Raw genomic sequence first — 21,416 nt, forward strand, 5'->3', positions numbered from 1 at the left:
AACACTTAGGAAGGTGCTGTGTGCTCGAGTTGCCATTATACTAAGAAATGAATTGATAATATGCTGTTTTCTGGTTTGATCTGCTTGCCTGATGAATGCAAAAGCTGAAATTGCATCCAAAAATTTTTGCTGGTGTTTTTCTCCAGCAGTACCTGCTTGTTTTGATGGTACAGAGGCCATTTGGTTACACAGCTGAGACTCAACCCATCTTTTTTTCCCCTTTTTTTCCCCTTTTCTTTTCCTTTTTTCCTCCATTCTTTTTCCTCCATTCTTTTTCCTCCATTCTTTTTCCTCCATTCTTTTTCCTCCATTCTTTTTCCTCCATTCTTTTTCCTCCATTCTTTTTCCTCCATTCTTTTTCCTCCATTCTTTTTCCTCCATTCTTTTTCCTCCATTCTTTTTCCTCCATTCTTTTTCCTCCATTCTTTTTCCTCCATTCTTTTTCCTCCATTCTTTTTCCTCCATTCTTTTTCCTCCATTCTTTTTCCTCCATTCTTTTTCCTCCATTCTTTTTCCTCCATTCTTTTTCCTCCATTCTTTTTCCTCCATTCTTTTTCCTCCATTCTTTTTCCTCCATTCTTTTTCCTCCATTCTTTTTCCTCCATTCTTTTTCTTTTCCTATTTTTTAAATTTATTTTTAGTGGAAAGCAAATGAACCAAAGCCCTACTGCAGACTTTTGTAAATTCAGTGAAATCCTTTGCAAGGATGGACCAGCAGTTTGGTGCAGAATACTCAGTGAACTCACTAAAATAGTTTTGTATTGCATTTATTTCATTCTAAATTTGCAGAATGCCTGAAATTCTTGTCCTTCTGCTCTTGTGTAATTGCTCTGTTCCTCATTTCAGATATTGTGGATGGAAGTGACCTCAAGCAGTTTTTTGACAACAATTATTCTCAAATTTATTTTATATTCTATGAGAACTTCATAACGCTGGAAAACAGCCTGAAACAAAAAGGTGAGTTTTGGAGTTTTTCCAGCAGCTGTTGGTTCCATAGCCGTGCTCCAGGGCATTCCATTAAAGCCTGTCCAATGGTTGTCTAGTCCTCAGTTTTCTGTATTTACACTAATAGTTTCCTGCAGTACAGCGTGAGTGTTAATCACTTTAATTTTATGGTAGCAGGAGAGATGAGCATGGAAAATCACTCTCTGAAATGAGAGCAGCAGCTGATCACATTTCTGGGTTCATTTCAGCATTTACATGCCCATCCTCTCAGCTTGCTCCAGGCTCCTGCAGCTCCCTCTGCTCAGCTGAGACACGGCCAGAGCAGAGAGGGGCACTGCAGCCTGGCAATTGGGATCTTTATTTAATATGAGAAATAAATTGAGTGCCATCTTTGACTACAGCTGAACAAGCCTCATTCTGCTGTCTTTTATTGTATGTTTCTGGCAAGCAACGTTGTTTTGTGTCTTCTTGCAGGGAATAAATCACAAAGGGAGGAGCTGGACTCCATCCTCTTTCTTTTTGAAGTAAGTTTTCCATACCATGAAAACTAATTTGTGTTTTAAATCTCACTGTCATTCTGTGCTTGCTTAGAGCTTTGCAGTGAGGGGTGGAAGCAGGTATCAGTCACCTGGGTTAAGAGATGTTATCAGAATGCCCTGGAAATCCAGGAACACCTCTGTCCTGAGGAACTGGGAGCTGATGCTCTGAAAACAAGCCAGGTGGAATTTGGGAGCGCTAATGCAATCAGTATTTGGTTCTGTTTTAGGCTGAGGCTTTCAGAAAGTCTGCTTTCTGCTGTTTCTTTTCTGCTTTAACTAAACAAGAGTTTGCTCCTGTGTTTCAGGAGGGCCAGTTCAGAGCAGCAGCACTTTCCCCTCCTCTGTGTTGGTTTTGCCTGTGTCCCAGCAGGAGGCTGGGCTCTGCCCCCCTCCCTTGGAGGCATTGTTGGGTCTTGCAGCTCGAGGGGAATAAAAGGACAGGAGTTGTCAGCTACTGCACATCAGCTTGATCTGAGTGTGTGAAATGCTGATTTGCTAATTTGGGTTTTTTGTTCACTATAACATCTTTCATTTCCATATCCTTCCCTCCTGCCCAGCACTGGCCACCAGAGCATTGGCAGTGTCTGGGGAAGAAGTGTTACCTAGTTAACTTTTGCATAATCAAATTAGGATTACTTTAATTTAAGCAAGAATAGTCTGGGATAGATCATTTTCCAAGGTACCTCTTTAGAGTTATTACCTAAATGTATTTGGATGTGAGAAAATATCACTGGACCAGATGAAAGCCTGGCATATAAAAGTATTCTTATAATGCACACTGAAATTCTCTGCTTAAGCTCTGCCTGTCTCTAGTTGAATAGCTCTGGCAGTTAATTAAGTAAATAATTGGCCAGATTTCTCTCTTAAGGTTAAACACACAATCTATTGATTTCTTTCTCTTTTCTTTATTTCTTTCTACTGATTCTTCTACTGATTTCTTTCTCTTTTCTTTATTTCTTTCTACTGATTCTTCTACTGATTTCTTTCTCTTTTCTTTATTTCTTTCTCTGTTACTCCAACTACTAACGTTTTACCCGAGTATTGCATCACAGAAATGTCATTTTTGTTTATATTTTGGGGTTTGTTTGGTTGGAAAAAGCCCTTCAAACTTTCGGTGGGACTCTAGAAATTGAAGCTAAAGGTTAATTGTTGTCAACTCCTCTCACTCCCTCTGAAACACCCCCCCGACCCTCAGAAGTATGTGGCTTCATGGTTTTGCATTAATGAGTAGTTTGTGGTTGAAATGGAATTTATAGTGACAAGAGGAATGATGCTGTTTAGCCTAATGTGCCTGTTGTGGGGAAAATGGCCATGAGAATGATGACATGGAATCCTGGGGCTTTGTGATCTTGAATTCTCACTTTGCTGTCTCCCTTTTCCTCTTCTCCCTCATTTCCCCCTCTGTGAGACCAGATTTTCACCCTGAGATCTAAGCTATGCTTTCTGCTCCTCGTGGCATTACCACAGGTCTGCTCTGGGGCTGTGCCCGAGGCAGTGGCAAAGAACACGAGCTCACAAATTTGCCAGGACTGTTTGGGGCAGGAGAAACTCTTCCTCCTCCTCCTCCTCTTCCTCAGAGCCCAGCCCAGCAGAGAAGGTGTTGCTGTGTAGCTGAGCAAGGCTGTGCAGGTTTATGGAAGCTCGTTAATAGGCTGGGGCTTCGAATAAGGAGTGACATTGAATAGGAAGTAGCCAATGCTTGCTCATCTGGGTGGAGGGAATAACTGGGCGTTCCCAGGGCTTGGAAAGGGGTGGCCAATCACCACCCCTTAATACTCCTTAAAAGCAGTGGGAGAACTTGCTGTCTGAAGGAGAACAAAATCAATGGTTATGTCTGAAGCAGGGGCTGCTTGGGGTCCCAGTGGAGGAGAGCTGTGCAGCAGCCTGGTCACCCCGTGGGAGAGGAGATGCTTTCAGTGTTTGTGTGGGAGTCAGAGCGATTCCCTTCATGGTGGGGATCTGCTGGATTCAGTGTGCAGTCTGTGGATAGCTAACCCTGGGTGAGAGCAGCCCAAGAGCCTCAGCGCAGGACAGGGAGTCAGAAATGCCAAGTGATGAAACATTCATACTCTAAGCCATAGGAAACAGAACTAATTGATTGTTAAGCTTTCCATATTTAGTGTGATGTCAGCAGGAGCCAGGGGGATGCTGCATTTTCTGCTAATTAGCTAAATGGGTAGTTACTTAGGATTAACAAATCCTGAGTCCCCATGCTGAGGGTCAACAGCTTAAAAATCAATAAAAATATTTATGAGGGAATTGCTGCCTTTGCCTTTCCTGGGGGTTTAGTGGGATTGTGCTGCTGTTGTGGAGTGACACCTAGTGTGTGTATTGGGCAGCAAAGCTTTTCCCACAAATCCTCTGGAAACTGACTTGGCTTGGTAGTAATTTATGGAAGTTCTAATTTTACACATAAGCTGCACAGCTTGACCACACAGCAACAACTTCAAACAGCATGTTACTCAAAGAAGAAATGTTAACCAGCAGGGAGGAATGCCAAGGGTTAACTGTTGCAATTAATACTGCAAAATGCTTGGCTCTAACTCTATAAGGTGCCTTGGCCTTTTCCCAGATAGATATTTGTGAAGTGATACGGCAGCAGTACTGTTATTTTTCCCTGTTTCAGCTAAAAGCCCAGAATTATGTGACACACAATTTTTTTCTGTTGAGGCATGGCTCTCTCTATTTGCAGCGCATTTGCAGAACAGGTTGCTGTTGTTCCTTGTGTCCCTGTTCCCTTTTGAGGGAGCAGCTCAAAACCTCAGATTTGAGGGCAGCTCTGAGTCCTGTGTCACAGACCTGCCAGGAGGTGCACTGTGTTTATGTCCATTTTCTGGCACCAATAACAGTAGTGTTGGTTATATATTGGTTTTATATATATATATCTGTTTGTGAAAGTTTGGGGATTTTTAAAAATAATAAATTTAAAAAATACTGATTCCTCTGACACTGTGGTTTTTTAATCTCCAATGAAGTAGAAGCAGATTGATGGTTTTGAGATACATAGATCAATTTCTTCCCACTCTCTATAATTTCTCTTCTTTAGTTAAGAACAGTCATATCTGTTGTGCTGGTGGTGTTATAAAATTCATTACATTGATCCAACAAGTTCACTGGATGAAATGTTTTATGCTCAGAATTTTTTGGCTGTAGAAAAGCTTCCCCAAGTCTGTGTTTTGTGTGGAGTTTGTGCTTTCTTGAGCCTGGTGCAGATGTGAATGCTGAGTGTCAAGCTCAGTAGAATAACAAAGGGGCTTTTTTGTTTATAAAAGTGAAAGTGCTTGTAGCTCTACTTTTCTACAGATAGAAAATTACTTTTGGAGCCATTTATAGTTTGTTCTGCCATAATTCCTATAACACTGCTGCTATTTTTACAGCATTCTGTGGTAAATTCTAGCTGTATGTTTTACATGTTTTACATTCAGGGATCTTACTGTTTCTTGTTATGCCAGGGGCAGTGCTAAGTGCCCTGTGTGCTTTGGGCAGACATTTTCCCTCAACAAATAACTGTAAATAATTTATTAATGCAATAAATGGAGTATCCCTCCATAGAGCTTGAGCTGCTGCACTCTCTTGGCTTGTCTGAGTCTGCGAATAGGAGATGGAAAATTCCTAAATTCATGCAAGCTTTGGTAGTTGAACACCCTGAAACCACCATCAGCCCTTGAGCACAGAGGCCTGGGAGAGCTCTTATGCCTGGGCTTGGCTTGAAGGAGATCCACCTGCCACCGACTCCTGGAAATTGTGAATCCATTCCCTCAGAGGGGACATGGTGCAGGCTTGGCACTGGCACTGATTCTGCCTCCAGGGGTGGATTTGCCCAGTGAGGGCACCTTGGGGGTGGCTGTCATTGATCCAAGACCATCCTGGCATGTCCAGAGCAGCAGAACAGCATTGCTCATTGTCCCCCTGTGGCCATGCAGCTGGGGAACATCCTCTGGGATCCAGGTGAGGCTTGGGCCAGCCTCAGCCTGCCCTGTGTCCTGCAGCAGGTGATGGGCACAGAGCTGCCAGTCACGGTGAGATTCAGCCAGGGGGGCAAAAGTGAAGGGGTTTAAAAAGAAATAGCAGTTTTGGTGAAATCAGAGGGAGTCTGTCAAAATATGAGCCTCAGTGGTTTTTGTTTTGCTTCGATAAAAGAGACACAGCTTTCAAAAAGCAGCATCCTGTGTAAACTAAGATTTAAAGTTAACATTATTCCTAGTCATGCAGGAAGTCCAAACAAAAAAGAACTATGGATAATCAGTTAAAAGAACTGACAGATACCCTGATGTGTTGATCAGTAGTAATACCTAATTTCTATTTCAAGTGTGTTATAATGGATTACCATATAGATGCAGCAAAGCACTAAGCATTAAATAGATCTATGTGTTTTCTGAAAAAGCAATATTATTTTGCACTGTGGGGTTTCTTAAAATATTTCTTATTAGTGTAGTGTGAAACCAGGAACAAGATGTCAATAGCCAGCTCGGATTCACAGCGGTGTGGCTGACAGCCTGGGCTGGAGGGGAGGAAACTCTCATTTGTTACATAGCAATAGCAGTGCATGTTCTTTGGAGCACCAGGGGTGGGGAGGGTGTACAAAATGTTGCTGGAAATGTGAAGTTGAAAAGGGAACAACTGGAGCTGGTTCATGATTTGTGCAGCCTCCTGTCGTGCTGCAACACCACCTCAGTCTGGGAGTGAAGGGCAAAAATCACCAGCTGGAAGCTGTGCTGGTGGGACTGGGGCTTAGCTTGGAACCTTCAGAGTTTGTTTAATGATGCAGACTTTGCACCTGGGTGACTTCTTTTTGCATTGCAAGAGCAGAGGTGGGCTCTGCATTTGTGTCATTTAGAGTGGCCCTGCTCTGCTGCTGTGCTGTCTGCAGTGCAGGAGGGGGATGAGGTTGCTTTTTGAGAATGCCTTGCTGTGGGGCAAGACCATGCAGGTGATCAGTCACACCCTTGCATTTTTCTAAAATACATATATTTATTGTTTTCCTGGTCTTGAGATGCTGAAAAGGAGAACACAAGGGAAGTGACTCAAGTGCCCACATTTTTTTTGCTGTGTGAAAAGACTTTGGAATATGGGAGCTTTTCTCAGATAGGAACTTCTGTCCTCTTTCTGATGGTTTGAACCCTTGGATTGTTTTTGGTTCAGTCACCTGACAAGGGTGTTGGATTCTGTGTTTTGTAAATGGTAAGCTTGTTGTTTTCTGCCCTGACCCCCCCACTTTCGTGCAGTTTAGAGTTTAGGCTTGTTTTTCCTGCTCGTTGTTGAACTGTGCAGCAGCATTTGTTTTCTGCTTTTCTCTGCATACAACCTGAAGTTCTCTGAGACTTGGATGTGGAAATTGTTACCAAATTCTTTTTCAAATGAGTCTTTATTATGGAGCTTTGCAGTTTTGCAGCCTATGCAGCTCGTACCTCATTACAGCTCACTTTCTGGAAGGGAACTTCGTGTTCAAATTTAGATGAAACTGTGTAACAGACTAAAACAATGGAAACAAAATACTTGTGCTTTTGTCTGATTTTCCATGATAAATGTGCCAGTGTGTGAAGCTTCCTTCCTGCAGTGTGACACCTGAACCCAGCCCAGTTTTTGTGGCTGGTTTGCCGTAGGGTTTTGTTTCCTGGAGCTCTTTCTCTCACACCTCGGGCACACGGCTTGTGGTGAGCCTGGGCACAGACCCAGCTCCCACGCAGAGTTCCTGGGTCAGGTTGGGTTAGGAGTGCTCCTGGGTTAGCTTAGGAGTCCTTCCAGCCCTGTGCCAAGTTGAGTAATGATTAATGCCAGAAGTAGTCTGGAGAAATGGTGAGCTGCCAGTGTTTTAGTGTTTAGATGGATAACCATAACTCTTTGTCCGTGGATCCTGCAATCTGATTGGCAGAAGCCTGGTGCTTAACTAACAGGTAAAGCCACAGTGTGAGTCATGGCCTCATTTTTAGCCAGTCAGATCCTTCATCCCAAGCATTCCTGCTGCCCACAGACAGGGAGCTCGACCTCTGGACCCTCTGCTCCTGGGGTCCTGCTGCCATGGTGTGCTGGGGGAGTGACGCTGAAACAAAGTACAAGGAACGTGGGAAGGACCTGCCTGGTTTGCATTTGTATTCTGGTTAACCTTTCAGAAGTGCTATTTGCTGTGTGGGGAGCACATGCTATGTGGAGGTGTGGAGGACCAGCCTGTCTGTGACTCGAGGTCTAGCTCTCTGTGTCCACAAACTTGTCATGACTACCATCCTCTGCTGTGGAGAAAGGAATGTTCTGTGTCCAACAAGAGTGTTCTTAGTGTTGAAAATAATTTCTGAAGCCCTTTATTGTCAAATCAAGAGGTCTGTCTTGCTCCATGTCTCGAGCACACGCTCTGGCAGTGGTTGTGACTCTGTCACCCTCCTCCCAGGGGTGGCCCACAGTGCCAGCTGCTTTCTGGGCTGTGATGCTTTGTTTTTTCCTGTGAGCTTCTGTGCAGAACACCTTCACATGTGTCACTGTTGCTTAGGTGACCTATCATCCATTTCCATCTTGCATGTGGTATTACTGAGAACTTAGAGGTGCTTTGTTGTGCAGAAACTCGTGCCAGTCATTTTGTTTGATAATTGCAAGGAGCTCTGACTGTCAGTCACTCATAGCATTGTTTAATTTCATTTGATTTCCAAACGGAAGAGTGTTCAAAACTAGTTTCCTGTTTATCTTCCTAATTATTTCAATGGCTGTAAAGTTGTAAGTTGCAGATGGTTTTTTGTGTGGAATTTATGTGAAGCCCTGTGTACTGCCAGACCTTTGAGGCAGCAGTAGGTGAGCTGTGCTGCTGCCACACCCGTGGTCAAGCCCTAGTCCATGTGGCCAGTAGTTTAAAATAAACTCTGTGTGTATTCCCATCTCATTTGTATGTTGTGCATCTGTTTCTCTGTATCCTCTGATGAAGCAATTTTATTGCAGAGAATTTGACTGGTTTTGTTTCCTGCAGAAAATATTGCAGCTGCTACCAGAGAGGATTTTTTATCGATGGCATTTTCGCAGTATAGGTAAGAAGAAATTGTTTTTTAAAAAATATGGACTTTTTAGTAGTTTTTTCACATCAATTTTTCTTTTAATGAGCAATATATGAGTAGAGTTATGAATACATGGTATTTGTGCAAGTTTGTCCCCAGCTGTCTTTCCCAGATTCTCATGAAATGGGAGATTTTCCCAGCATCCTGTTAGAATATGCCCTTGGCCATGACAGACACAAGATACTCATGGGTGGCTTCCTCAAACCAAGACTGTTCTTTCCCCATGCTCCAGTGCTATGGAAGCTTCTGGAAGAAGGGAGGGAATAGGAGGAGTCTTGCAGAGAGCAGCCTTGGGTGGCCAGAACACCTTGAAATCCACTGAAGTGGTTTAACTTGATAATTTCCTCTGAATCAAATGCCTTGGATTCGTCAGTGCTTTTCAAATTCTGCTTCCAAATGCCACCAGTGTGGCAACAATGGGTTTTCATGCTGCTTATTAAAATTTTATGGGGGTGTTCTATTCCTTCCAAGTAGTGCTTTTTGGTTGGGGTTGGTTTGCAGCACTGTCTGACCAGCTGCCATTTTTGTCATCAGAACAAGGAATTGCTTTTGCAGAGGAACAATGAGCGGAAGTTAAAGGTCAAGGGAAGGGCTGTTGTCACATTTCCACTCAGCACTGACAAAAACAAGAGGAGACATCTGCCTGGCCACTTCACAACGGTTCAGCTGCACTAGTCCAGACCAAATTGGTTCCACTTGGTTGCTCTGTAGCTGATACATTCTCTATGCTTCTATTGAGTGGTCTTTGTGGCAAAATTTTTTATCTGTGTCCAAAAAGTGATGTACGAAATTTGGCAGAGCATTTATTTACGCCTTTGCCATGTGATTTCCTTTTGCTTAACATTTCATGTGCATTAATGTGAATTTCCTGTATATGTTAATAATTTTTACATAATCTTGTGAAATAGCAAGATCTTGCCATTATACGCACTCCTTAAATGGGAAGGAGCCCATTTAAGGAATGTGTATAATTCACAGATCTTACTAATAATGAAAATAATTTGAGACATGGTCCTCTGAAGAAAACCCAGAGGAAAGAGATATCACAGTTAATCTTGGGTGGTGGTGATTGTAGCTATATTCAGTTGGGAGTTTTCCCCTATAGGTGTCTCAATACTCAGTGCAGTGGCCCCAGAATAAATTTAAAGTAGGTTTTTATGAAATATTTTTGAAAACATTGTGGTGGGACATGTCTGATAATGTCTACTTAATTTTCCTAATCCAGGGTCGATTCTGAAGAAGCTTTTGCACACTGGAAATTCTCTCAAGGTATCATGTTGATGTTTTCATATTTCTTTTCACTTAAATTCCTGTGAGGTATGCTACCTTGCAGCTTTCCAGTAGCAGTGTTTTCCAGATTGTTAGGCTTTGTAATTTTTTCTTGCTCACCTTTTTATTATTGTTATCCTCGATTATTTTAATATGTGCTTTCAGTCATTTTGCTGCTCTCATGACCTTTGTGAAGTTACCTGGAGAAGGATATTGCTTAATAACTAATTCTGCTCAATACCTAATTGCTTAATTAGGTATTGATATTACTTAATACCTAACTTTTTGAGCTTTCTCTGGCATTAGAGCTAGGATTGTATTAATAATGTGAATACCCTTGGTACGATGGCAAGACTTTGCAGCACCTAGCAGGGATGAAGCTCTCGCCCTGCCTGCTGTGAACTATTTACCAGTGTTACTGTGCTTACAGACCTGTGTCACTGCCCTTTTTGGCCCCCTTGCAGCTCAGGTGTGAAGGAATCCGCCTGTTCCTGCTGTGGCTGCAAGCCCTGCAGACCAACTGTGGCGAGGAGCAGATCCTGATGTTCGCCTGCCTGGTGCCCGGCTTCCCCCCGCTGCCGTCCTCGCGCGGGCCCTGCACGCTGGAGAGCCTGGTCAGCCCCCCGGCCGCGCCCGACGGTGAGCCTGCTCTGAGGGGAGATTCAACCCCTTCTCCTCTGGGATTCATTCCCTGAAACAGTGAGAGAAGCAGAGAAAAGAGTGATCCAAACAGTTCTTATCCGCTACTCCTGTGTTGTGCCGAAGTGGAATGCAATATGGAGGTTGTTCACCCAAAGCGATGGTGTTCTGTTTCCTTGGCGTGTCCAGACTGTTGGTCAGCAGTCAGGAGGTTTTGTTCACTTGAGTTCTTCTTCAGTTTCAGTTTAGATGTAGTGTAATATAGTATAGAACAATAGTATCATAAAGTAATTAATTGGCCTTCTGATAGCAATGGAGTTCTCCTCATCATTCCTCCCGCCAATCGGGCGAAATTTCAATGATAGGGTGAAATCCTCCTAGGACTGTGGTGGTGTTCACAGGGGTTCTTGGATGAGGGAAGAGATGTAGATCTGACTCCATGTTTCAGAAGGCTTGATTTGTTATTTTATTATATATATTACATTAAAACTATGCTAAAAGAATAAAAGAAAAGGTTTCATCAGAAGGCTAGCTAAGCTAAGAATAGAAAAGAATGATAACAAAGGCAGCTGTCTCAGACTCTCTGTCCGAGCTAGCTGGGCTGTGATTGGCCATTAATTACAAACATCCTGTTGCATTCCACAGCAGCAGATAACCATTGTTTACATTTTGTTCCTGAGGCTTCTCAGCTTCTCAGGAGGAAAAATCCTAAGGAAAGGATTTTTCATAAAAAGATGTCTGCGACATAGGACCTCCAAATCCTCCAGGGGGACGTCCAGGTCCCCCTCCTGGAGGAGGAGACAATGGGTGCTGCTGGTAAACCTCCTGGTGTGCCTCTCCTGGAGGAGGGGACAGTGGGTGCTGCCAGCTGCCCCTAGAATTCTGACCTGGCCGCGGAGTGTGTCTGGCTGCTGGGCTGGTGTGGCTCTAGAGCTGCCCACTCCTGTCCCTCTGAGGGTTTGCTCTTTGGCTTTTGAGTGGTTTTAATTCAGATGCAGCAGGAGCATTTTACTGCCCCTCGAGCAGGTGTGGAGGTTTCCTCCTTGTTGGCTCACCACAACAATTTTTCACAGAGAGAATTGCTGGTGTCAGCCCTTCCAAGCCGCCAGGAATTTGGTGTCATCCTCACTGGGGTGTGCCAGCACTTTGGACATCCAATCAGCTGCTGGACTTGAGCAGCTTGGTAGTGCCCTAATGGGTATTTTCAAGTCAATCTTTTACAGAAAATAGCTTTTATTTCAGTGTTTTAATGTGTTCTATACTTAAAATATTTGATTTTAGCTAAGATATTTCCAGAAGAAATAACGCCGCTTTTGCCAGCTGTCTCTGGAGAGAAAATTGCAGAAGACCAGACCTGCTATTTTCTCCAGCTCCTGCTAAAATATATGGTAATTCAGGTGAGGAGGATGGATGTTTGAAACAGTTCATATTTGGAGGATGTATTTGTGGTAGAAATTAAGCCTACACTACATCTGTGCAGAGCTGGGTTTGCCCTTCCCCAGCACATTTTTTACTCTTAAGTGGAAAATCATCCCAAAGGTATTTCCTTGTGCCATTTTTGGTGAAAATAAGCAGTTTGTCACACTTCTGTGATAAGAGTTAATGAATGTTATCCAAACTTGCAGAATAATTGGCTGTTTTATGTGCTCGTGGTTGCATTTAGAAAATTGATGTGGGGTAAAGATTCAGTTTGTTCTCTTTAGACACATACCTAGATGAAAAGGAATGTAAAGGACCACTGGAGGAAGAGATAAAGAGAGATGGCTTCTGTGATGTTTTTAAAAGGATGCAAGTAACATGTACATAAAATTTAATTAGAAGTAGATCAGATGAATCTGTACAGGAAATAAATTAAGATAATGTATATATTTTAAAAGTACAAATTAAGCAACATTTTGAAATAAAGTGGAAGCTGTGCAGACAATGAACATTAAAGAGCCTTGTTATTAAAAAGAGATAAATTATAATTAAATACTTTGAGATACACTTTTTAGTATGAAAAGGCAAGACCAAAATAATATTTGGAAAGGGTTTTGTCATCTTGAATAAATGCTTTATTTTAAAAAGTGGCTGTATGAAATTATCAGCTTCCTCCACAGCACCCTTTGTTTTACATATCAGAGTCTCGCAACACTTCATTTAAAGACAAAAATGTCACTCTTTTTGTACTCTTGTTACCTGTGTGGGGTCTAAACAAACCTGCTTACTCTACAAATCCCATTGCATAGTGGTTCCAGTGTTCGTTTATTTGTGTTTATTCTGACAAAGAAAATATTAATGATAAAAGTAGAGCTCAAAGCGACTTTGTCAAAATGTAAGATGCAAATTTATTGGGAGCAAAACAGGACAGTTGCTCTTCTCTGGTTAGAACAGCTCAAATCCACTGGCTTCCAGTGAGCTTGCTGGCTTTGGGGGAATGCTCTGTTCCTACTTTCCATTCTTACTGCAGTTTGTAAAGGTAGTTTTGGAGCTGTGCTGCTTTTTCTTTTCTTGCTAAAGTGTAGTTGCTTGGGGTTTTTTGTGTTCTGGGTGAAACAATTGTCAGTATAACACATTAACTTAAAGTTTTTTGTTTGTTTAACTCTGACAAAGGCTGCCAGCTTGGAGTGGAAGAACAAGGAGAACCAAGACACTGGGTTTAAGTTTCTCTTTACTTTGTTCAGAAAATACTATCTTCCTCACTTGTTCCCATCTTTTACAAAGCTAACCAACCTCTACAAGCCTGTGCTGGGTAAGTAGTGGGTTTTGCCTTTGAAGAAGAAAAAGTTACTGCTCTCAGCAGCATCTCTGTTCTCAGCTGGTGTATCGCTAGAGCTCTGTGGGATGAGGAGCTTTTTCTCCCTGGTTTTGTGTAAAACTAACTTACATTGTAGCAGGGCTGGTTCTTTGTTTCAGCTTTTGCCCTTCTTTTTGCAGCCTTCTCTTTTGCTTTCCTTTGTTTTGAGTGATACGAGTGATAACCTCAGGAAGGAGCTGTGCTGTTATGTTCTCTTGAGGAGAGATAAAGTTTGGATAGAATACAAGCATTAATAAAATAAAAGCAGTCAGTCATTGCATCTGTTACTTTTTTGGTGATACATTCAGTACATTTAGCTGGAGTTAGGAAGCAATTGCTAAGATTCCACTTTGTTTCTCTCTTCCTTTTTGTTCCCCCCTCAGACATCCCTGATGTCAGGCCAAGGCCGGTGTATGTCACTGCAACACGGAACAATGAGAGTGTCTACTGCACCAAAATCCCCTACATGGCAGCTCGAGTGGTTTTTATCAAGTGGCTCGTTACCTTCTTCCTTGAAAAGAAGTATTTAACTGCTGTTCAGAATACAAAAAATGGAGGAGAAATGCTCCCTAAAATTATTCAGGTGGGCTTTAAAGTTGACCTCTCTTCTTGCATGTGTGCTAACTTTACAGGTGATCTCACTGCACTGACAGCTGAAGCACAAAGAAATGCTACCCCGTAGTGAATTAATGATGTAGCTGTTTATTTGATTTTCTTTTCCTTTGATGGAGGAGGGAATCTCCAAGCAAAACCCTTTAGTAATTCACTAGAAGGTTTTTTTTTACCCTCATAACTTGTTTCATTACCAGCTTCAGCAGTATTATATTTAGACTTTTGGAATTTGCTCTGTAAACTGTCATACTTGGTGGTTCCATGGACCATTTCCCAGTGACATCAAAGGCTGCTTTGTTTTCCTCTCAGTTATAGCAGCTGTTTGCAGTGAGATATTAGAGAAATATTTCATTTATAAACTCATGGTTGAGACTCCTCTGGCATTAGATGCCTCACAATGAATTTTATAAATCGATGCTTTTGAGAGACTCTCCAGCTTCCTGTCAAGAATTTAGAATCAATCTCAGCTTACATTTGGTCTTGAACCATAGGTGAGTCTCAGCTGTGGGCTCAGCAGAGAAGCAACACAGTTTGAAGTAATACTAGCCTTCTTGAGCAGGTTTCATAAGCTCTTGGAGGTCTTTTACTCACCCAGGATAGTTCAGCTACCTTTGGAGGCATAAAATCAGCAGGATGGCTTCTGTTGTAGTGTTAGAAACAAAAACGTTTAATAAAAGGCAAAATAACAAACAGAGAAAAACTGAGCCAATGGCAAGAGGTTCTTGCTCTTGGTAAAACACCTCACAAAAGTGATTAATTTCTTTTTTTTTTTTCTTTTTCTAGTAAATTGCCCAAGCAGGACTTTTTAGCTTCTGTCTAATTAGCTGTCCTTAAGTTTGAAGTGAAGTCTCCAAAGTCTTATGAAGTATCTTTTTCACTTAATTGAAGAGAGAAACTTCTGAGCTCCTTTCCTTTTTGAGAAGATAAAAGATAGTTTTGTCACTCCATCAACAGAGAGCAAATTCCTGTAGTTTGAGAGGTTGCAAGATGCAGGCAGTGCCAGAGCAAAACCTGGCAGAAAGGTGTTGGGCTTTATAATGTGTAGTGCTATAATCCGTCTTTTCCCCAAGGTAAGGGGACTTGGGGATTCCTCTCCACGTGCCTTCCTTTACACTCTTAGTGTGTCATGGACAATTCAATTGTTGTGTGCCGTCAGGAAGTGTCCAGTTTGCAAAAACCAAATTCCTTCTTGGACGGAGTGGCAGACTGAAATCTGTTCTTGAGTGTTGTGCCAGACAGGCTATCCTGAGCTCTCCGTGAGGATCCCAGAGTGTGGTGGGTGCTGCTGCAGGGGGTGACAAAAATCACATTTTGGCCCCAAAAATCCCCTCCAGTGTTACAAGCTGAGTACAGTGTGGCTGGACAGTGTTCAGGCAGAAAGAGACCTGGGGGTGCTGGTTGACAGCTGGTTGAATATGAGCCAGCAGTGTGCCCTGGTGGCCAAGAAGGCCAGTGGCATCCTGGCCTGCATTAGGAATTGTGTGGCCAGCAGGAGCAGGGAGATCATTCTACCCCATACTCGGTGCTGGTGAGGCCACACCTCAAGTGCTGTGTCCAGCTCTGGGCCCCTCAGTTTGGGAAGGATGTTGAGATGCTTGAGCTCATCCAGAGGAGAGCAACAAGGCTGGTGAGGGGCTGGGAACACAAGCCCTGTAAGGAACATTTGAGGGAGCTGGGGCTGGTTAGCCTGGAGAAGAGGAGGCTTAGAGGTGACCTTATTGCTCTCTACAGCTTCCTGAAGGAAGGTTGTAGACAGCTGCGGGTTGGTCTCTGATACAAGAGGACACAGTCTCAAGCTATGTCAGGGAAGTTATACGTTGGATATTAGGAAAGAAATTTTTCACCGAAAGAATAACAAAGTACTGGAATGCTCTTTCCAGGGAGGTGGTAGAATCACCATCTCTGGATGTGTTCAAAAAAACACTGGCCATGGCACTTGGTGCTATAGTCTAGTTGAGGTGTTAGGGCATAGCTAGGACTCGGTGATCTTAGAGGTCTTTTCCAATTCTGTGATGCTGTGCTGTGCCTGCAGACGGTCGCCGCGGGCCAGGAGAAGAGCGCGGAGCTGGAGGCGGGCGCGGCGGTGCCGGCGGGCGAGCAGGAGCGCGGCCAGTCCGGCAGCAGCAGCAGCAGCCTGTCGGACAGGAGGCTCAGCAGCTGCAGCCTGTGCAGCGTGGAGGAGCAGCACCGCAGCGTCTACGAGATGGTGCAGGGCATCCTGCTCTCCACGCGCGGATACGTCAACTTCGTCAACGAGGTGTTCCGCCAGGTCTGCCCGCGGCCGCTCGCTGCCTTGCTTCTTGTTTCTGTGTGAGACACACCCTGGGGGGCTGGTGCTGGGCAAACTTGGTCTGTCACAAAACTTGCTGGTCTGTCACTGTCAAGTTTTCTGAAAAATCCTTTTTGCCCAGGATTCTTCTCCTGGGATTCTTTCTTTCATTTCTCAGAGAGAAATGAAAACAATAATTATCTGATTGCTTCTCCTGTGTTTTGCTGCTTTGCAATACGGTCTGAAGATTGTTTACCAACTGGTCATTGTTTGATTGGTTTCATGTGAATTGTTTTAACTTCATGACCAGTCACAGTCCAGCTGTGTCAGGACTCTGGAAGCAGTCAGGAGTTTTCATTATCATTCTTTGTAGTCTTCTGTCTGTATCCTTTCTCTATTCTTTAGTATAGTTTTAGTACAGCATTCTATAATATATCATATAATATATAATATAATGTCATATCATATAATCATAAATTAGCTTTCTAAGAACATGGAGTCAGATTAATCAATTCCTTACGCACCAGCAAATACCACACTGGCACAACAGCAGCCTTTGAGATTGGGCTCTTTCCTAGGTCTAGTTTAACAGCCAGATTATGGACCTTTTGAGGGAACTGAAGCTTGCTGCTTTAAATGGCAGTGTGGGTGGTGGTGTGTGCGCCTGTATGCACCACATCTGTCCTGTGTGGAGTGAAATCTGTGAACTTTCCTTTTCAGGCTTTTTTGTTGCCGCCTTCTGATATCTCAGCAACACGGAAGGTGGTGAAAGTGTACCAGAAGTGGATACTGCAGGAGAAACCTGTGTTCATGGAGGAGCCAGACAAGAAGGAGGACAGCCAGGATGCTGTTGCTCCCTTGGAAGACTCCTCAGTGCAAACAGACGGTAAACATGTATGGTATCCCTGTTCCTTACTTTGTCTGCTGCAATATGGGGCTTTTCACCTCACTGCGTAGAGGAGTAACATTTTAAAGTGTGGGGGGAAAATAGAAGTTAAAAAACGCTTTCAGTTAAGGACTCACAGTTGAAATACTTACTGAGTAGCACTTAGAGTGCAGAGACAATTGCCGCTGGTTTGAGAAACATCATTTGTGGTTATTCCCTGCATTTGTAAATATGACAGCAGGAACTTAATGGAAGAAACATTGATGGGTTTTGCAGTGCTAAAATTTACTGTCTGGTGGCCTAAGGCACGGAGAGCTATTTCATTTTGGTGGTGACAAACTTGACAATATGTATTAATTTCTGTATATTGTAACTGGATGCCTTAATCTAGAAAATTTATTTGTAGATAAAGTTCCTGTGCATCATCTTTTAATATCCTGTTTTGAACCATCAGTAAAAGTTCTTTGACACTGTTTAAAGGGAAGTTTTCTAGTACTGAGTAAGAAGTTTGATTTATAAAACAGTGAGAATTACAGGGTTTTTACTTTGTTTTGTAGAGAATTTAAAGTTTTGCCACACTTAAATCTGCGTATTACGACAATCAGTGACCATGAAAAATGGTGAAAAATATTTTAAGTAACATACCTTCTAAAACTTTTATGAGCCTTCAAATTCCATGTGCGGAAATGAAGAAATAATAGCCAGGAATTCCCTGTGGAAATGAGTGCATGCCATGCCAGTTCCCCTGCTTTTGCTGCTGACCTCAGGGACGGTTTTGTTTGAGTTGTGGTGTGTTCCTTTGTGCCCTGCCCCTGACCAGGCTGTGTTTGGCAGCTCTCCTCAGAGCCCTGCGGGCACAAGCGCTCCTCCAGCTGGGGCAGGACCTACTCCTTCACCAGCGCCGTCAGCAGGGGCTGCGTGCTGGAGGATGAGGACAGGGACGTGAAGGCTGGAGCTCAGGCTGCACTGCAGGTGAGCTGGGTGGGAGGGGGACACGGGGGCTGTGATCTGCCTGGCCACAGAACTTGCACTGCAAGTGCCATTAGACTCTCAGGGATGGAGGAAAAGAACTACCAGGGCTTGATTGGTTCTGTAAGAGACAATTTGGACTTCATGTGTCACTCTAAGACATGTATATTAAACCACGTGACTGTGTCTTAAGGCCAGAAATCTGTATTTTAACATAGAAGGGTAATTTTTTTCCTCCTGGGAGTACTAGGAATTAATCAGAACCATGCATTTACTTTTTCTGAACTTGATTTATTGAAAATACTGGTGGCTGTTTAAGCATATGATGGCAGGAAAAGAATTGCTGGAGGAATGTCCTCTTGCCTGCCCAAGCAGAGGAGACACCCACAAATCATATACTGAGCCCTGGTGGGTGTGTGATGGGAGCCACCGGGCTCCTTGTTGGAATAACAGAAAAATGAAGTGATGGGTAAAACATGAAACTTCCTCTAAGGAAAGGGGAAGGTTTAACTAAAGGAGCACAGGTGTTTTGTTGTAAGTCTTGCCTGTTTTCATTCCTGACACTGTGCAAATGGACTGTCAATGCCAGGTATTCCTGACAAACTCAGCGAACGTTTTCCTGCTGGAGCCATGCACTGAGGTCCCTTTGCTGCTGAAGGAACAGGTGGATGCCTGCAAAGCTGTTCTCAGCATCTTCAGGCGCATGATAATGGAGCTGTCCATGAACAGAAAGACATGGTAAGGTTAACACACTGTCATTTAAGAGAAAAAGTTGTTACAGCCCACAACCAAACAAGCTATTTTACGAATGATCTGTGAAGTCTGAAGTGTGATTGCGTTCTCAGTAAGTAAGGCTTTGCTGCAGAATTAATGAACAGGTACAACTAATGGAACACAATATTTTGTTTTGGAATCAGGGAACAGATGCTGCAGATACTCCTCAGAATAACAGAAGCTGTGATGCAGAAGCCAAAGGAGAACCAGACAAAGGACATGTTTGCTCAGAGCATGGCAGGGCTGCTGTTCCGAGTGAGTGAGTGGGGCTGCTTGGTTTGCTCTGTCACAACTGCCCAGTTTTAGTGGAGTGCTATGAAACCTGCTTGTATTACAGTGAAGGAGGGGTTTCTCATGTTTTGCTAGTAATTATTTTGTAAACTGTTACTGATGGAGGGAGAGTTGGGTTTGCTCTGTTACAAACTGTGGTAGCACAGATGGGATATTTTCAGTGAGTGTCTCTAAAGTGTAAGAATCAAATAACTGTTTTCCCAAACGTCCAGCTGGCAAGTCAAAACTGAGTCACGCTGAGTGAAAGAGACATTTATGCTTCCTACTATACTTCCAGCCTGGATAGTGTATCTGGGTGTGTAGTGCTGCCCCAGGGCTCAGTCATTCTGTGGCTGTAGGACAGTCATTCATTCTGCTGTTATTACAGAGTGTCTTATTTCAGTTTGCCAGACAACATTTAGCCTGATTTTTTTTTTTTTTTTTAAATTTCCTTCATCAGTAACGTTCCCCATTATTTCTGGGAGTGTTTTTTGAGGGAAAATGGTGAGGCACAACTGATGTGCAGCACCAAGAGCCCTTGCTGATGTGCAGGTTGGAGTTGTGGGATGGGCTTGGTGTGCTGAACTCATCTTGTCAGCCCTGCCCCAGGTGCCACTGGTGTCTCTCCCCTCAGACCCTCATTGTGGCTTGGATCAGAGCCAACCTGAGCGTTTACATCTCCCGGGAGCTGTGGGATGAGCTGCTCAGTGTCCTGTCCTCCCTGACGGACTGGGAGGAGCTCATCAACGAGTGGGCCAACATCATGGACTCCCTGACAGCTGTGCTGGCCAGGACTGTGTATGGTGTGGAGATGACAAACCTGCCCCTGGACAAGCTCAGTGAGCAGAAGGAAAAAAAGCAGAGAGGCAAAGGTTCGTCTTTGTGCTTCGGTGCTTTTTTGTATCAAACCGATTAAAAATTGAAGCTTAACCTTAAAAATTAATTTAATGATAAATGCTACCTAATCTGGTGTAAGAGCCTGTTTAATTAATTGTGAAGCACTTGGGATTTGTGTGTTGTCATCTTTCATGGGGGAGGAGAGGTAGTTGGGGGCAGGATGGGGTCTGCACCTACAGTCAAGGTTTTTTGGATGGCAGAGATTAAATGTGGTTTCCTGTGCTGTTGGCTGGCACTGGCAACTCTGCAAAAATTCCTTTCTGTGTATTTTTAGTAAAGTTTATAATTGACAGTATTTTAGCTGCATTTGCATGCCACCTTGAGATCAATGCACATAGTTTGAACTGCCAGTTGGTTTTGATTAATAGTGAAAGTTAACCTGTGTTCTGTAAAGTATTAATATTTGTCATGTCTGAGTCCATTCATACTTCAGCAAAAATACATACTGAAGCATCCAGTGCCTGAAAATTCTGTGTTCTTTGTCCTAAGGTGGTGTTTTAGAGCCTCAGAAGACAGCTGTAGTAGGAAGATCTTTTTCCTTAAGCTGGAAAAGTCACCCTGAAGTTGTGGAGCCAATGAGATTCAGAAGTGCCACAACCTCTGGGGCCCCTGGAGTGGAGAAAGCAAGAAACATTGTCCGTCAGAGAGCCACAGGTTAGACCTCAGCTGGGTGCTTTGGTACCCAGGCACTCAGGCACACTCAGTTTTACGTCTCCCTCTGAGGGGTGGCTGCTGCCAAAAGCAACTCAATAATTTACTGCCCCAGCAGAGAGGTTGCACGTCCGTGATGTCTTGGCCAGTGTGAATCACAAAGTATCTTGGGAAATTCTCTGTGTAAGCTTTTAGTTACAGGACATTGAAGTGTGAGTTAAACCTGTTCGCTTTAGGGGTTTTTCTAGAGGTACATGGCTATTTTTATCAGTTCCTAAGAGCATTTATTACTGACAGGCAGATAGCAGATACTGATACAACTGTTTTCTGGGAGCACAAGGTAAGCCAGATATATAATAAAGCAGCTATCAAAAGATAATATTATTTATGTACTCTCTTTTTCTTGGCATGATGAAGTTTTCCTCTCATGTTTACTTCTGCAAAGAGGAAAGCAGGAGGGATACTGGGGAATGTCGGGGTAATGACTGAGACCCCAGACATGGAACAGATCTCAGTCTGTTCAAGCATTTCAGCAGCCTGAACCTGGCCTTTCTTTATGTCATGTCAGCGTGTTTCCATGTGCTGGTTTGCTGGGGCAGACTCCTGTGGAAGCCCCCTGCTTTGAGCAGGAGCTGCTGGGCTGCGCAGCTCCCTCCCCAGTTCCTTACCAGGAGAGCTGGAAGGAGGGAGAGCACTCGGGGTGGTTTGTGGCTCCATGGCTGAGCCAGGGCCTCCAGCCTGGATCACAGAGTGCTTTGGCAGTAAAGTCAGTTCAGTGTGAGTTTTATTTCTAAACTCAGCGAGTCCCTGTTTGTACTCCAGTGAAGGGTTCTCTCTACCACTGCAGCATTTTCCCCTTTGACATCTTGCCAGAGCAGTAGGGAGA

The 21,416-nt window shown here is 43.5% G+C and overlaps 1 protein-coding gene across 1 annotated transcript in view; it reads left to right on the plus strand.

The window, feature by feature from the left end:
* The window catches only part of RALGAPA2 (Ral GTPase activating protein catalytic subunit alpha 2), a 94,468-nt gene that overhangs the window by 4,482 nt on the left and 68,570 nt on the right, over positions 1–21,416 (plus strand). The window contains exons 2-16 of the mRNA XM_059468142.1: positions 847–957; positions 1,420–1,469; positions 8,434–8,491; positions 9,744–9,787; positions 10,252–10,426; positions 11,708–11,823; positions 13,019–13,157; positions 13,586–13,785; positions 15,847–16,083; positions 16,804–16,977; positions 17,804–17,941; positions 18,528–18,676; positions 18,856–18,967; positions 19,617–19,854; positions 20,369–20,533. Coding sequence (XP_059324125.1) covers positions 847–957; positions 1,420–1,469; positions 8,434–8,491; positions 9,744–9,787; positions 10,252–10,426; positions 11,708–11,823; positions 13,019–13,157; positions 13,586–13,785; positions 15,847–16,083; positions 16,804–16,977; positions 17,804–17,941; positions 18,528–18,676; positions 18,856–18,967; positions 19,617–19,854; positions 20,369–20,533 — 2,106 coding nt within the window. The remainder of the gene's footprint in view (positions 1–846; positions 958–1,419; positions 1,470–8,433; positions 8,492–9,743; positions 9,788–10,251; positions 10,427–11,707; positions 11,824–13,018; positions 13,158–13,585; positions 13,786–15,846; positions 16,084–16,803; positions 16,978–17,803; positions 17,942–18,527; positions 18,677–18,855; positions 18,968–19,616; positions 19,855–20,368; positions 20,534–21,416) is intronic.

The sequence above is a fragment of the Ammospiza nelsoni genome, chromosome 3, assembly GCF_027579445.1.
Source record: "Ammospiza nelsoni isolate bAmmNel1 chromosome 3, bAmmNel1.pri, whole genome shotgun sequence".
Classification (NCBI taxonomy): Eukaryota; Metazoa; Chordata; class Aves; order Passeriformes; family Passerellidae; genus Ammospiza; species Ammospiza nelsoni.